Consider the following 17,630-nt stretch of genomic DNA (forward strand, 5'->3'; position numbering starts at 1 on the left):
TCGGGTCCCTCGGGTAGGCCCCAGGTCCCTCCGAGTATGGTCCGGGCCTTAGCAAGGTCCTGGGATGGGGAGGACCCCGGCATGAGTAAGGGTCCGGTGCTGGCACGTGTCCAGGCCTTGCCCTATGCTCCCCGCTCACGCAGAGACCCGCTGCTGCCGCGTGGCTTGAGGCCTGTGACATAAGCCAACGGGCCGAGCCTGACGTAAGACCCCTAAAGCCACGCAGCCTATGCATTTATTGCGGAGAGGACGCGTCGCCTGCCACCATGCTGACGAGCGACGTGCCCTCTCAGCATTTAATGTGTCCTATCCAATCCACTGGCAGACGGCGTCAGGGTCATCTAGCAGACGGCGCGCCTGTCCAGTCTGTTAACAAACAGTGCGCCTGTGTCGTGCGACGCACTATGCTCATCATCCCTTCTACAGGAAGCTTCCCCTACACGTTGAGGATACGCAGATCTCGGATGTCAGGGCACAAGAAGATTGCCCCAGCAGTGAACATTTGTAGCTCCAAGTGCTATATTCATTATGTCCCTGGGCACACATGTCGGGGCTCAGTATCTTTGTGCATGCCCCCCTTCAGCTATAAAAGGGGAGGCATGCGACGTTACAAAAAGATCCAATCTTAGTCTCACTCAGACACTCACAAGTTCATACAAGCTCTCAAGCAATACATCACACAGTAGAGTAGGGTGTTACGCTCCGGCGGCCCGAACCACTCTAAATCCTTGTGTGTTCTTGTGTTCTTCCCATTTTCCAACTAACAAGCAAAACGCTTAGGCCCCTCCTCATCTTAGGATTTAGGGCGGGTGCACTCCGCCACCCGGCCAGATATTTCCTCTCCGACAGGGCCCATCGCCTAGAAAACATGTAACTCTTTTGTCCCTTAGCCTATAAAAGGAAGGAGTAGAGCAATGTAGAAGATGATTTGATTTGGGCCAATTGAATCTGACTAGGACATTTGGGGTTCTTATTGAGGTAGGAGATGCAATTTAGAATACTCGTTCAAAGATATAAAAAGGCATACAAGAAGGAGAACTAGAGACCAATAGTATAGAACTCTCACAAGAACAAAATGGAAAGAGAGAGCTAGAAGGTAATGGTGCTCAGTTGATATTTGAGCTTACAATTGTTGTCACCTTTATGTTCATAAATCTTCTTGTTAGTGTTTTGGAAACACCAACTAGTGATTCTGAGTACTTCACATGTCTAGTGGAGATTGTGAACGTGGGAACACAAGATTTTTATACTAGTTTGGGTTGAATGTCTCTATGTCGAGTCGGGTATCTCGTATACCCTACGCTCTATTTATAATGGGGGTGGATTACAAACTGAGTCGAGGGAGGGCCAAAGGACCAAGCCTCTAATTGATGGAGTCAGTGATGTGGAATACTTCACGAACTACAAGTGTTGGCTATTGTTGTGCTCTTGTTGCCCTTGGTCTAAATCGAGACACTGCTTTGCCTTTTATAGACCAAGTCAGACGGGAGCCTGTTACATACATCCCATGGGTCAGATTTTATCGTACACTTCACGTCCTTCGATGTTGTTGCCTCCTGGCAAATTCTTGTAGATGACTATTCCTTCTTCTTCTGAGATTATGTAGCGATTCTACAACCACCGTTGCTTACTGGCTCATCCCATGATTGTTTTACCTGTCATCCTGTGTTGACTTCTTAACGAGGGAGTGGTTGGTTTGACGTCGGCACTCGTGCCATGTTAGGTGGCACCATTGTTCTGGTTGAAGCTTTTAGCTTCGACCCTTGGGAGACTTGGGGTCGAGCGAGGCGAGGAGCGGATTTGTTCTCGAGTTCCCTTGGTCCACGGCGCACCTACGATACTTGTTAATGTCACCACCATACATAAGAGGACATAATGTATTACATTGATTTTCATATTTACATTAGCGTTTAATGACTCATCGAGAAATCTCTATAAGAATTGTTGTAGTAGCAATCATATTCTAGCTCTAACGACACAATTCCTTTACAAGCCTCGATACCATATTTGTGTTTATGGTCTAGCATCCTCTTGCAAGGTTACTCCTTTATACCCGCTTTAAACTCTAACTTCATACTTTGATGGCCAGTGCACATTCGGGCCATGAATGAACTCCATGTAGTCAAAAGATGGCCATCATGCCTACATACCAAATGTTCAAACTACAATGATGCAGGGGCGAAGTATAAATAAAACGCCAGATCAATCAGTCAAAGTCGACCCTATTTTTGATCAATTACTCTACAAATACACTAAGAAGGTCGTTCCGCGTGATCGGCCAACAAAGTAGCCTCGGTAAGCAAATAAAACAAAATGGCCGAATAAAACATCTCGGAAGGAAACACAGTAAGCATCACCTATTCATCCATCTCAAGTAATGTCAGGATACTTTCCTCCCGCCTACTCATCGTTGATATATTATCCTATTCAAATATGGAATAGTACGATGATGAACACATACTACATGCATAGTCACTTCACTTATTCAGGCTGTGGGCACTACATTTGTATACCTTTTGACTTATTGATCAAATGGTCATGGCCGAGAAAGATACAATCCTAAATGACCTTTATGCATTAGAGTTATATTAAATGATCACCCTATTAGATTGAAAACACCGATGACTTACATCAGGCTTAGATCTTACTTCGGGAGCAAAACAACTTGTGAGATGTATTGTTTCTCGAAGTGTGCTGATAGTGCATATGATTTTGTTTCGTTGGCCTCCACCAAAAGTAGGGGCATATGTTGGGTGTCGTTTTTAGCAAGGGTGGATGGTCCGGCCCTGAGGCCGGATGGTCCGCGGTGGCGGTACAGATGGTCTGCGTGTGTGCATAATCAGTTACGGCTCCTCGTTTCTTGCAGGATTTGTTAGCAAAACCCATGGGATAAGCTTGAGAACCGACTTGTAACAGGTTCAGACCTCCCCTTTATATAGATGAAGGGGTACACAGATTGAAGCCCTAAAATCGATCCAATCAAATCTACTTATCAAATTTACTTTATTTGCACTATTATTTCCATTCCTTAGGAGTAGGAGTATTTAGTCATAGTATTGGTCTCTCTCGACCTTTTTCTTCACCTCTTTTCAGCCTAGTGTTGGCTAGAGTCGCCTTGGGTGACCTGCCGACTCCACATCCAAGATCTCTCCTCCCCGACGGGGTCCCTCCTAGGAGGCGAGATTCAGGTTCTTCGCGGAGAAGAAAACCCTCTACTAGGGATGGCAACGTGCACATTTTACCCGCGTGCCCGCGGGTAAAAACCCTATAGGGTGCGGGTTTGGGTGTGAGTTTGTATCCGTGGGTACGGGTACAGGTTTGATTCTCAACCCGACGGGTTTTTTCTCATGAGTATGAAAATGTTGTACACGTGCCCGTAAACCTGCATACCCGCGTGTGTGTATATATATATAATACGACGACTTTCTCTGTGGCTTCATGGTCCCGTGCACACAGCCCCCTCGTGTAGCGGGTGTACCTGCGGGTGCCATAATATGCCCGACAAGCATACAGGGAGAAGCCTCTCTGCAGCGAGGTCGCGGACCATCCGACATAGGGCCGAGGATCGTCCGCGCTCCCGCAGATAGGGATGGCAATGGGTTGAGTTTGGGTCGAGTGGCACAAAAACCCACCCGCGTGCGCACCCGCGAAGTCTATCTAAACCCACCTGCGATCATACCCACGTGTGCAATTCTAAACTAGCACCCAAACACGTCGAGTTTCGGGTGGGTTTCGGGTCACCCGTGGGTTTTACTCATTGTACACTTTCAAACAATAATTGTACTATGAGCAATTAAGTACCAACAATAATTTAGTTGTATCTACGGATTTTAAGCCTTCTCATGTTAAGCAGCAACACAACAACATTTCATGAACCAATAGTCAAGTTACTTATTCAAAATAATTACTATTGTATCTTAACTTTTTTTGCACAAAATAAATAATGAACCAATTTTCGGGTCGGGTGCGGGTCAACCGCAGGTTAAAATAGAAACTCACACCCGTGAAACTTTAGGTCGGGTGCGGGTTGCACCCACTAGGCAAAATCTTCACCCGTACCCGCACCCGTTGGGTACCCATCAGGTTTTGGGTTTGCAGGTTAAATTACCATTCTTACCCGCAGAGAGCACCGTTAGGTTCTAGTGTTTTGTGCCACATTAGCGCCAACATAGCATGACCAAAATGAATCAGATATACAATGTTATTTTGGTAGCGGTTAATATTAAAATATTGATTAAAATGAAAATAAAAAATTCTGCAGTTAATCGCCCGACCAACGTGTTCGTGTGGGGGCACCTGATGAGGCAGGATCACTATTCACTAATCACTGCGAGATGAGCATGTGCTCCTGATGGATCATCTCTGCCTTCGTCTTCGTTTACAGGAGTAGATCGCAAGGTTTACTGGGCCAAGATGGGCTGAATATCTGCAAGTTGAGCACCTGGGCTCATGTGGCCGCGAATGGCAAGGCCTCTCTCCGGCCTCGTAGACGTCCGCGGTTAATGAGTCTCTGTCTCAGCAGCTCTACTGCGAACTCCGACCGGATCTCCCGGACTTCGGGACTTAGCGTAATCACCAAGATGGGCTGAATACCTGGGCCAAGGTGGCTTTAGTACCTCCAGACCAAGTAATGATAGTTTATCCTTAATTTCTGTCTCCAGAGCAATAAGGCCTTGAACGTAATCTTCAGGCTGTTTCTGTGTTTGCTGCTGTTGCTTTAATTTTTGTTGAAGCTTCTGCAGGTATAAAAGGTGTCATATCAGCCACAAAATCCAAATAAAAGGATAGCGCCGGTACAATTCCAAAAAAATCCAAACCTCAGAACTTGGTAGCACAAGAAACATTACCAAGTACCGACATACCTTCAAATCATTCAAATTGCTGTTTATAGCCTTCAGCAGATCCGTGAAGCCATCCTCACCATCCAGAACCTCTGTGGTTTTAAGATCATCAGACATACTATCCAAGAAAGCTTTATGGTGTCTGTTGACCAGGTTTTGCTCCTCAGCTGGGACCGGAACAGAGATGCCCTCTTCACGGTATTTAGATAACATTTCCTCACAGTCATATAACGTCTACATGGAATTTACGTTGAGCAAATTTAGATAAAAAAGATGACTAATTCCCAAATTTACGTTGAACAAATTGGTTGGACACTGGCTCAAACCAATATTTGAACTTTACTTGAGCACCTTATAAATGTAGTATACACGCACTGACGCATTCTCAATTTCTTTATCAGAACGATTCACATCAGATCTATAATTAGTTCGTATCAGGAAATACCGTAAAGCCATCGGATGGTATAGAGAAATAATCTGAAAAAATAGCTGAAAGAGGTCTGAATAGTAACCAAAACAGTAAAACTCAGCCAGAGAAAATACTAAAAATAGCCATGTGGCTGTCCCATACGTCTCTGATAGTGAAGAAGTTATTCTCTGATTTTTTACATTTTCTGGTCATCCTTGTTGACAAAGCCGTTTATGCATCCAGCATATCACCTCACTCTCTGGATAAGCACCACGGCTTTGTGCAAGTTCATTTTCATGGTGAGGAAAAATCAAATCCCTCCCTCCACCATGAACATCAAAAACATGTCCTAAATAGTGGACTTGTTTGGTTTGTGCCCTCGCACGCACTTACCTGCTAGGCAACAAATCTCAGCCCTAGGCGATCAGAATCCAACGCCTCGAAATATTGTCTGGCTCAGGCAAGTGCGTGGGCGAGCAAACCAAACAAAGACATCGTTGCACTGCATTCAATACGCCATCCTGGTCTTCCCCGGCCCCAAGGACTTTACCAGGAGGGCTCACCCTCCTTGGCAGACTGCACACAGTGATCCACTAAGAATGGGAAGGAAGTGGACACACATAAGAGTAAGCCCAAGCGTAATTTTCATCCATGCCACCGTTTCAGTGCACCTTTCACCATACCACTAAACCATGTAACAGTGACATGAGGCCTAAGATCCTACATGTCATTGTCAAATACTGGTAGTATAGCGTACAGATAGAAGGTGCACTTCAAATGATGGTTTGCATGAAATCATTCCTAAGGTACAAATATCAATGCACCAAAATTACCTTCTACAGGGTAAAATCTGTTGGATTACGCTTTCTTGTATGATACGTTCACCAACACGATTTTGATCCAACTTTCTTCCAGATAGAAGGAGATATTCAGGAAAACTATCAACAGAAAAGTAAACATCCCCTTCTATAGCATAGTCATTCCCGTTCTCCATTGTCTGTCCAGAGACAGATACAGAGAAGAAAAAATGGTAATTGTTGAGTAAATATTTTTTTTACTGTATAGAGATAAAAGGGATCACAAATTCACACTGCAATTTTGTAGGACCAGTATAATATAGAGTAAGTTAAGCATAACTTTTCACAAGGATATGGTTTTAGTTCTGCACTGATTTTTAAGGCGATGAATTAGTTAATTATCATTGTTTCTTCTGTTCACAACAGATGCACAATATCATGCAGTTAGGCTGTTGATTTGCACTGTTTGTCACAATACTTGAACATACCTTGGTTATCAACTCTTTAATATGATCGATGTGTTCTGTTACACCTTACACATGGCTCACGTGTAGGAGGTAAGCACTGGAGCGCAGCCATATCAGGATGGAATTCATTGATAAACCGGCTACTCAAACTTGTATGTGTTTCGGCAGTTTCATTGGCACGCCTAATAATCTGTACAATCAAAGCAAGATCTGGAGTCACTATACGCTTGATGCCTTGATTGGTTGGGTGGGCACGCGCGCACAGGCGCGCACGATCATGGTCAACTGGATACATTCATTTTGAGTGTATCTTCGGATGTAGCCAAAATCAGTTATTTTGTATCTGTTCATGCGGCACACGTCTCCAGTATATAATCAACTAAACAGAAACTTACATAAAGTCGACGCATGCGGTAGCTCAGGACTACATGGTGCGGGTAACCAAACAGATAGATATAGAATTAAAATGTAGGATAATACACTGCAAAGTGCAAATACACACACTATAGGCCATCTGAATGGAAAGGGTAAATTTATAGCAGCATGCAATTCCTATACACATGCAGAGGTTCCTCTTAGAAAGATAAAAACCACACAATAATAAGCCTAAGGTTCCTCTTTGAAAGATGCACACATGCAGAGGACAACTTTGATACCGGTGATAATAGTGGATTTGTTTTTTTATGTCTTTTTGTTGTAAAATAGATAATGCCCTCCTCTGAAAAAGCAAGATGTTGAACACACAACAAATCAGTATAAATAAGAAAAATTCTCCTTTCGTTTATCAATTATTAAAGAGTACTGCTATAGTGTGTTGCACATTTATTAACTTATCGTCGATGTCTGTAAAATTACGCACATATTCAACTTCATACCCCATGAATTTAATATACCTACATAGAATATACAACCAATCATTCTATCAAAGCGGCAGAAGAAAAATTAGAAGCACTAAAAGCTTCATAACATATTTTCAATTTAACCTTAACACACTAAAATTTGTATGTGCATTGAAATAGTTTGTTTCGAACAATAATAAAATCATTGTATCAGCACCAATTTTATCGGTCGGTTTGGTGGGAATCCGACTGTGGATAATGAAGAGGTTTATAGGGTTTAGGATATAGATAGTGATGGATTACTCCTATCACGACAACTCGATCAATTTTGTGTTCACGTTGATTTTGGACGATTTTTATTAAATTGGTTTTCAATAAAGCAGACTGAAAATTGAGTATTTGACAGTCCGCAGTAGCTTCTGGGGTCAGAAGGTATAATTAATCGGAAACAAACACCCACCATGTGACTAATCCACAGCCACTTCTGGTGACCAGAAGCTAGAATTAAGCTGAAACAAACACCCACCATGTTACGAAAATGATCAGATTGCATGTTGTATATATTGGAGTAGTTTATGCAGATGATAACAAAAAATGGAGTGCTGGAAGGTGGAGGCCAACCGTTTATTTTGTCACATAAACCAACACATCCGTATATGTACTAGTGCAGTCAAACAGACAGGTACTCAGCAGCCAGCAACCAACCGGGAGCTGCAGATAAAACACAAACCCACAACACCTACACTGGAGCGGCAGCCACCACTTCATAATTTCGCAAGAACATATAGAACAGATCCCCATATATAAGCAGCGAGAGTAATAGAGGTCCACTCAACCAGTGAACTCTAGTAGAGATGGTCAGACGGACCACCCGGTCTAGCTCTCAGGCACGGTTAGAAAATTGGGCCGGGCTATCCAAGCCCGTGACCTCGTTTCCCTATCGAGCTAGGCCCGCTGCGGGCCTAAACGGGCCGGGCCGACTCGGTAAGCACAGAAAAAGTGGGTCAAAAAACGGGCTAATCGGGCCGGTAAGCACAGTTTAGTGTAAAAAAGCGGGCTTGATGGGCTTAGAGGTAAACGGGTCGTGTCGGGCTAGCCTGACGGGCTTAGTTTCCTGCCCGAGCCCGGGCCGCTTATTCGTGCTGGCTCGGCCCGAGCCCGTATAAAAGCGGGCTGGCCCGGCTCGTACCGAGCCAAAAAAACGTGTTTCGGACCGAGCTTTCGTGCTTCGGGCTGTACATCTATAAACTGGAGGTACTCGCGGGTTTTGGTATGCTTTTAAATTACACAAAGTAAAGTCATCCTGTTACAGAAACCGATCCCACCAACCACGCATCTACGAAGACAGGGTTGCCAGATCCGAGGGGACTGATACTTGTACAACATGTCGAAGGCAACGTAGGCGCGGCCGCGCGGGCGTGGCCGACGTGGCTGAAGTCGTAGGGCGTAACGCCGCAGATGTACATGGCAACCTTGCCTTCCACGGCTCCACCCGCGACTGCAAGGGCTCCTTCGCCTTAGTCATCGTCATGAAGTTGAATAGCTTCAGTTGCGACTGCGATGATGGCGACTCCGCCATGGGTGGGACTGTGGGAGACTTGAGAGAGGTGCAGGCGCAAAGTCAAAATGCGTGTACTCGCGGTGACGGCCAACCAAGGTCGGCTCTATATTTTCATAGGCCCTGGAGCGACACTACAAGACCCTTAGATTTAATATTGTTTTTATATGTAACACAACAATCAATAAAGTACATAATAATGCTATTATTTTTACTAACACTAGTATATAGCTCGTGCTAACGCTACGACCATATAGAAGGGAGATCAATGGCGGTGGCAGCGGCGACACGAGAGGAGTGTTGATGGCGATGTTGGCACGAGTGAGGGGATTGCTAGGATGACGGGGAAGGGGGGTTGGGCGGTGGGGTTACGGGGGAGGGAGAGAGACGAGTAATGATCTAAATAATATTGTCCATTAGAATTAAGTGGGTAAGGGAAGAGGGTTATCTAGCGATATAAACTATTGGTTTTGATGGTGTGTTAAGTCTCGGTGTAATTTGTTTGGTGGATTTAGTGGAAGATATGGGTGTGGGGTGATTTGGTTGGGTGGATTTTGGAAAGATTAAAGTGATGGATTATATAGTGATATATAAATGTGATACTACAAACCAAAAGAGTAGTAAATAAAACCAATATGGCTACCTCAAATTAAATATAGTCTAGAGTAATAGATCAAACCATACCTCTAATTAAATCTAGTCTATAATGACTGCTTAATTGCTTTAAAAAGGTTCTTTTAAATTACCTTAAATTGAAACTTTTTTAAACCCTACCTCTATAAGCTACAGTACCATAAAACAAATATCTAATAATGTCTAAATTATAATGTAAATAATTTACAAATATCGGATAAGAGCGTCGATATGTTTAGAGATATCGAAAGCAATCTCGTTGTAGAACTAGTCCCTCACCCTTCTTACACCACGAAACAATTAGAGCCACAAAACAATCTGTCATTACAACAAAGTTTGTTTTAGGCTTTTAGCATCTCATGAAATCTAATTAGTATCTACATATGTGATTGTGGGCCCTCTTCCATCGTGGCTCCCACCTGTCGCCCCTGCAGCATTGACTCATAGCCGGCCTTGCTGCCGACGAGGCTAGAGTGGAGGTAGGGGTGGGCACTTTTGAACCGAAAACCGGGAAGAGAACTAAGTCAAACCTAATCAACATCTCGGTTTTTTCGTTGTTTGGTTTCAGTTTCTGGTTCTGTAAAAACCGTCGGTCAACGTCGGCTTTGATTCCTAGGACTGTATACGCCGAACTACCAAAGAGTCGAACTCACGTACCATCTCTCTTGTGCTAGTGCTATAGTCTGTATGTGTCCATAGACGACCCCATGGGTCGTTGGCCATCCCAGTGCAATAGGCATCCCAGCCAATAGGCCAACACTCTTGCAGCCCAGCTAGGGGTGGATAACGAGCCAGCTCTCGTTAAGCTAACGAGCCAGCTCGGCTCGGCTCGTTAAGGTAACGAGCCAGAGAGTCAGCTCGGCTCGGCTCGTTAACGAGCTCGAGCTGGCTCGTTAAGCTCGTGAGCCAGAGAAAAAAAAATAAAATGTACATAATAATTATTTTTTAGTTAATTTCAAACTAATTTAACAATAGAAAATAGTAATTATACTCATAGTTTCACAAACCACGTCAATATAACACCAAATTAGCACAATACATCACTCATTAATTCACAATTCACATACATATTCATCAGTTTAACCCATAATTATATTTGCATAAACCAAATTAACATATTGACATAGTTCATTAATCATTAGTTTAATTCATAGGCCATAGACACCTCACATATATATAACATGTTCATCAATTATTCTGTAAATGATATGCATATAGTTTCATTTTGCTGGAATATATTAGCTCGTTTAGCTCGCGAGCTGGCTCGTTAACGAACCGAGCTGGCTCGTTAACGAACCGAGCTAGGATGTCAGCTCAGCTCGTGAAAAAATTCAAACGAGCCGATCCGAGCCGAGCTGACCATGAACCGAGCGAGCCAGCGAGCCACGAGTATTTCGTCCAGCCCTAAGCCCAACACAGAGCAGCAGGGCGATAGTAGACCAGTAGCACGGGCTCCCAAGCAGGTCCAGGCAAGAAGCAAAGAGCGGCAGCAGTCACTCACGGTGGAGCTGAGTTGGGGAAGTTGAGCTGTAAATCGTGAAGTCGAGCTCTCCCATACATACGCTTAGATCAAAGTGTATAGCAAAGCTAGTTGATTTAGGTCAAATGATGATGACCTAAGTTTCATGATTGTTGAGCACCAAAAGTGACGGTTTGACGGTCCGGCCCGTGGCCCGTACAGTCCACGATTAGATTGATTCAAGTGATAATCCTTATCCAATAAGTGTTTATCTAACTAATCGTGCAGGAATCTATTGGGAAACGCATAGAAATTCAGACATGTACCCTGTATATATATGAGGGGGCACAGCCAATTGAGGAGGCCCCAATCGCATCTATCAATACAATCTACCTTATTTACTTTGTCCTTCATCGCGTTAGGAGTAGGAGTAATTTAGATCTAGTTTACATTCCCCCGACCTCATTCTTCATCCATCTTCGACACTACATCGTCTATGTACGCTCTAGATGACCCGGCGACCTTGAGACACACCTTGTCACTCTCCTCACTAATGAGGCCCTCTTAAGAGGCGAGCTATAAGGTTTCTACGAAAGAACACGACTCTGCACCATCGCGGACCGGCTAGAGTAATGCAGAGAGGAGCCGCTTCCGCAGTGGGTCGCAGACCGTCCACGCTACTGCGAGGAGCATCGCCAAGTGATTCATCCAAGATCATTTTTTTTTTCGATGGTGTAACAAAAAACGGGAAAAGGTAGAAGGTAGGTGAATTCAAGGAGCCCGTGCTTATTTTTTTTTCGCCCTGACATATCTGGAGGGGCGGGCCCAAAAAGCAAAAAGTGAGCGCTCGGAGTCGGAGCTGCGGCACTCTGCAAAAAGATGGGTCTGGCCGGGCCGTCCGGGTCTGCACAGGCAGCGCTGCTGCTGTCTCGCTGGCTCCGCTGCAAGCCTGCAACGGCGGAACGGAGGCACGCAGCAAGGAAACAGAGAGCCCCAGTCCCAGCGTAGGAGTATAGTAGTCGACACAGGCGAAAAGGCTCTGTGCAGCCTCAGTGCAGCCAGCGACCGCCGACCGGGCATGCCAACACACGCTGACCTGACACACATTATATGTACGAACATGCAGCCAGCAGCAGGCAGCCGCGAATTTGAACGCATCGGTTCCTGCGCTCAGCACACCGGCGAGCAACGCGGCAACAGTGCAAAACTGTGCACGCGCAATGCAACACAACGCACTGTCGCGGGCTCGCGGCGCCGCCCGTGCACACAGTGTGCTCGAACTTTTTCCAGTTGCAGTGAGGGCCGAGGAGATTGATTTGCAGCGCATGTAGCATTGCAGCCCATGCTCATGCTCGTCCGTCCCATTCCCATAGTGGCGTAGTGCACTGCGCTCCGCTCATGCTCTGCTGCGTCCACGACGGCCTCTCCTTGCCTTGTCTCTCACGTAGGAGTACAGCAGGGACGGGTCGGAGAAAGACGTTTTTGTATTGTAGTGTTTTGTTTTAATTTGTTTTGCTTTTGTGACGGTGGCATCGTGCTGCTGCTACTAGTGGTAGTAGGAGTAGAGGCCAGCGATTAGCCAACAACCATGGAGGCTTGGCGGCTTCGCTTACATTAATAATTTAATATATACAGATGGGCTACGTACTACCAGACGACGCGCAAGCGCAACACGCCGGTTGCGTTGCATTTCGTAGATGGCATCGTTCTCGTAGTCGTGGAGACGTATGCGAGACGGAGACAAGGCCGATCCGGATCGCTAACCTGCCACTGCCAGCCAAACACCTCGTCGGATCCTTACGAATCGGGACCGCGGTGTGTCGATATAACTAGTACAGTGACATTTCACAACACTCTCCTCTCTTGTCTCTTTTTTTTTGGTAATTTCTTTCCCCCAAGATCCCTACTGTTGAAAGAGACGGTGTCCTGCCTCCGTCGACGGTGGCCGTCACACGTGGTCGAATTTTACACGTTGTTTGGACCGTTGCTCTCTGGCTACGCTACAGCGACGTCATCTATAGCAAACAGCACCTCCTATACGCTCCAGAGTACACTACCACTACCGCATCCAACGGCCACCTGCAATGGCGAAGCGACGGACGGTAACTAAGTTCATTTTTTTTATTTCAAGTTTTAACACCACCCCTCCCCCGCGCCGTTAATAATCGTGCAATCAAGTCACGGCCCGCTCTCTCCCCCCATCCCTTCCCATCCTTCCGCTACGATACAAAAGCTCGAGAACCCACGCACGCGCGCACCCCCCACCCACCCCACGTCTCGCTTCTCCCCACCCCGCCCGCTACAGCGCCGGTGGGGGGCCCCCGCGGCTGCCGGCGACCGGTCGCCGCCGCCGAGGCCGTCCTCGCCGCCCCGACATTCTCCAGCTGGTGCGGTGCGGCCCTCGCCTCTCCTCCAGTCCTCTCGGCCCTTTTGTTTCCTTTTTTCTTCCCTGGCTCTCGTACGTGCTTGCTGGAGCGCGCTTGATCCGGTTTCCTTGCGCGCAGTTCTCGTTCCTGGCTTCCGGCCTTGGCTGGCCTCCTCCCCGCGGAACTGAGGCGAATTGGCGCGGGAGGGCACGGGATCTTGCCGTCCTGTCCTGGCGTCTCCTGCCGCACCGCGTTTGGGCAACTTTTTTTTGTCGGCGAAAAAAGAATACATGAAAACGCCGCCTTTTGCTCGGGGCGCTTCACGGGCCTCCGTGCGTTTTGAAAATTCTCTTCCGTTCCACCTACACTCTTTTTCCTCAGCTCGATCTGCACCCTCGTTTTTTCACTTCCGTTTCGATTGCCCCTTCGCCGCTCTGTTCTTTGATTTAATAAAGTGCGAGTCCTTTATCTCTCTTAACTTTGGTTTTTTCTCTCTATCAGGCAGCATTAGCCATGGTTTAGCGGAGGCGATTCTCCTTGCAGGCTTGCAGCTGTTTCCGGGGTGGTGGATTTTCAAGGAATAAAGAATGATCAACCTCTTCGAATTGAGCGTTGGAGCCAGCGCCAAGGTCTCCTCAAGAGATGGTATTATTGCGCAACTGCCGGGCTGAGTGACAATGATTTTGCTTCCATCAGTTGCCCACATGATTGCCTACGCGATCATTCTTCCGTCAGGAAGATAAGGGATGGCCCTAATTATGGATCTTTTATCTTCTCCTCGCAGGCTCTCCGGTGAGAGGAACTCAGTCGGAGCGGAAGGAGTACGCCGGATCAAAGGCGGTGAGTGGCCCCGAATTTTTTTTTACTGCCTCTGGTTTTTACCGGCCAGCCATGTGCCTGTCAGTGCTTCATTTCCTGCCGAATGTTTACTGCCTGCTGATCGCAGCATGATCTATGTCGGCAGTTGACTGGCAGCACGAGGAGGAGCTCGTCGGATAGATCGGGCGGTACGCCCATGAAAATGCTGATAGCTCAGGAAATGGCCAAGGAGGGGGACGCGAATCAGAAGACCACTAACGTTGTGGCGAGGCTGATGGGGCTTGACGATAATGTGGATCTTGCTAAGCCTGTCGTGCCCCCAAACAGGAGGAGTTTCCCGGACGGCCATTTATCTGCTACACTGGCAAGAGTAAACAACCAAATTCCATTTGAGAAGCACACGAGTTCCGCCGAAGATGTGGAGTACAAGGATGTCTACGAAGTTGGGTACCAGCCACCAAGAGGTGATGAATATCCAAGGAGGAGGAGGCCGAGTGAAGATCATGACAAGAGAAGGATGGATCTTGTCCGCCAGAAGTTTGTTGAAGCAAAGCGGCTTGCGTCACATGATAATATCCTCCAGTCGAAGGAATTCCACGATGCTCTTGAGGTTCTGAATTCAAACAAAGATCTGTTTCTCAAATTTCTCGAAGAACCTAACTCTCTCTTTGCGAAGCAGTCTGGGGGACTCGGTTCTGCACCAACATCACCTCAGAGAAAGCACATTACTGTGTTGAAGCCCTCGAAATCAGTGGAGATGAAGGGTGACAAAGCAATTAGAAGGCAGACAAACCATGCAGCCGGAAACAGAACAGACAGGAGCAACGTGCACAAGTCTGATGCAGCTCATGTGAAGGAAGATAAGCTTCCCAAACACACCAGGATAGTGGTCTTGAAACCTACCTCGGTAATTGCTTCCATGGAGCAATCTGAGCAAAGTTATCATGCTGATCTCGATGATTCTGAAGCGCCTGTTCTGTCAAGGCATCTGAGTGATGAGATAGATTGGTCGGTACATGGAATTTCTCGACGCCACACTGAATCTTTGCAGGGTTGCATACAGTCAAATATGTTCGGCGCAGATAGACCATACCATCAGTATGCTGAAGAAGAGGGCAATAGCTTGAGTGACTCAGATATTGGAACCCCAACATCACATCACTCTTGGGAGTACATCTACCGGTTTAGCAATCCTTACTTTGGCTCTTTGAGCCATGCTTCTTGCTCCCCTGAGTCACATGTAACTAGGGAGGCTAAGAAGCATGCTTCTGACAGATGGGCAACCGTTCCATCCAGTGAGATGACCCAGGACAAGGTACCAGTGCGAAGAAGTTTGAGCACACTTGGTGAAATGCTTGCCATGCCGGATATGAAGAAAGAAGAGGCTGCTGAACAAGCATCTCCTGATGCTACCCACCAGTTGTGTGAGCCAACAGTTGGCGTATCATCTAATTGTGCTGTTGGCGAAGGTGAGGGAGAAAGCTCCCTCAGGAAAATCTCGAGGTCACGATCTGTTCCGGTCTCTTCAACAGCTTTTGATAGCCTGCGGTTAGATGGTGGATGTTTGGATGCTCAGCATAAAGAACCTACAGTGCCGAAGGAGGTCAAACCTAAGAGTGGGAAATCATCTTTGAAGGGAAAAATCACGAGTTTCTTCTCAAAACGTAAGAAAGCAGAAAAGGAGAAGCCTAGCCCATCTCCCTTGGGAACCCTGAACGGTCGAGGTTCGTCAGTCAGCACTGTAGCAGTTGCTAAACCAGATGCTCCACAGCATGTTTGTGCTAGTTCACAGGATGATGTTTCCTTCGAAAGTTTAGAAGACCAGTTTAATCACGGACCAATCGGAGCTCCGGTTGATGAACCCGAAGCACCCTCTGTGTCTAAGGTACGTTTGCTTATCTGGGTATGCAAGTTTAGCTTTATTCGGACTGGAATATGAATAACGTTTGTTAATTTTGGATGGTTCTGTTTGCAGCCTCCAGCTTCGCTTGAGAAGACGCTATCATTTGAGATTCGAGCTTCCCACTTCGACCAGCCCAGCCCTACATCGGTTTTTGATGTACAATTTGAGGATATCAGCGAGAAATCCCCCATTTCATCAGAAAGCGCGATTACTGCTAAACAAGGTAAGGGCATCATGAGAGCTCTTATGCGATAAGTTCCCTCGAACTCACCTGTATTCTGTAGCATGTTTGCTGTTGAGAACATCATGATTAGCCCTACTGTTTGTTATGGCCATGAGTTGTTTTGTATGTAAATGAAGTAGGTTTGCAGTGTCAATAATATGCGTGTGAATAAGTGCAAATTATATCCTGCTTGCAGAGCCTCTATCCAGGTCTATACCAATCGGATCGATCGCGAGGACCTTATCATGGGACGACGCTTCCCAAGAGGCTCCTCCGCAGTGTTCTACCAAAGGAGACAGCAACCACGAGCAGGAGCAGCACGAGTTCGTCGAGAAGACGCTGGCATCCGCTGGCTTCTGCAACGAGAAGACCCAGGACATCTTTGCCCGGTGGCATTCGCTCGACCGGCCCTTGGACCCCGCCGTGGTCGAGCAGCTGCTGGAACGCAAGGTGGAGGACGCCAAGTGCCGAGAGAGGCGGTCGAACCAGAGGCTCCTAATCGACTCTGTCAACGCCGCCCTGCTCGACATCGGCCAGAGCAAAGTCTGGGGGGGCGCGTACCCTTGCACCGCACGGCACTATTCCAACGCTCCGGGAGTTGGCACGTGCGATGATGATGTGCTAGTGACCGACGAGGCGTGGAGGCTGGTGAGGAGCTGGCTCTTCGATGACGAGAACGACATCGCCGGGTTGGGGGACAACGCGGGCCTTGCGGCGGACTGGGTTGTCGGTAGGGAGATCCACGGCAAAGGGTGGGCCGAGACGCTGCGGATGGAGGTGGACGAGATGAGCAGGGAGATATGTGGCGAGGTCCTGGGCGAGTTGGTTGGGGAGGCGTTTTCGGAGCTTGCCGGCGCTGCGGGGTGGCATTGAAGCTGCCTGCCTTCTATTTTCCCTGCTTGTGGTGGCGTCCACCTGCTGCTGCTGCTTTTACTTCCAATCCGGTTCTTGTGTGTATATTACCCTCGTAACTGCTCAAAGTGTTCCCTGCTGCTGCCTCTCTATCTGTGTTGCATCTCTTTCAGCATTGATACATTCACGGTAATAACATTTACGGATGAATACAGCTGCTGCACTGCACTTGAAATCCTCTCTCTTTTTCCTGGCCACATGTTCCTTTCTCTGCTATGGCTATGAGGTTGCACAACGTAATTACTACCTGTGTGCTGTGCAGCCTGTTAGTGGTATAATCGCAGGCTCAATGTCGTGGGGGCTTAATTACCTGTGTCCATCACTCCCAAGCAAGTAGGGTTAAAAAGGAGAGAGGCCATGTGCCTCCTTCCTTGAAAGCCTACAACAGTCCAAGCAAAGGCGCC

At 47.0% G+C, this 17,630-nt stretch overlaps 1 protein-coding gene and 1 pseudogene across 13 annotated transcripts; one reads left to right on the top strand and one right to left on the bottom strand.

Moving 5' to 3' along the window:
• Positions 1 to 4,324: 4,324 nt before the first annotated feature.
• On the bottom strand, positions 4,325 to 8,932 carry LOC103644418 (cysteine--tRNA ligase CPS1, chloroplastic/mitochondrial-like; annotated as a pseudogene).
• Positions 8,933 to 13,156: 4,224 nt separating this feature from the next.
• On the top strand, positions 13,157 to 17,404 carry LOC100272791 (Phosphatidylinositol N-acetyglucosaminlytransferase subunit P-related). Of its 13 annotated transcripts, none has more exons than XM_035964676.1 (8): positions 13,200 to 13,395; positions 13,508 to 13,701; positions 13,871 to 14,014; positions 14,154 to 14,209; positions 14,316 to 14,798; positions 14,868 to 16,073; positions 16,164 to 16,314; positions 16,511 to 17,404. In XM_035964676.1, the coding sequence occupies exons 3-8, from the start codon at positions 13,957 to 13,959 to the stop codon at positions 17,185 to 17,187; spliced, it is 2,631 nt and encodes an 876-aa protein (XP_035820569.1). In that variant the 5' UTR covers positions 13,200 to 13,395; positions 13,508 to 13,701; positions 13,871 to 13,956; the 3' UTR covers positions 17,188 to 17,404. The 13 variants fall into 13 exon arrangements, with proteins under 13 accessions (XP_008666979.1, XP_008666982.1, XP_008666985.1 ...); XM_035964679.1 differs by having other exon boundaries at positions 14,334 to 14,798; XM_008668760.3 differs by having other exon boundaries at positions 13,167 to 13,390; positions 14,334 to 16,073.
• Positions 17,405 to 17,630: the final 226 nt, after the last annotated feature.

The sequence above is a fragment of the Zea mays genome, chromosome 1, assembly GCF_902167145.1.
Source record: "Zea mays cultivar B73 chromosome 1, Zm-B73-REFERENCE-NAM-5.0, whole genome shotgun sequence".
Taxonomy (NCBI): domain Eukaryota; kingdom Viridiplantae; phylum Streptophyta; class Magnoliopsida; order Poales; family Poaceae; genus Zea; species Zea mays.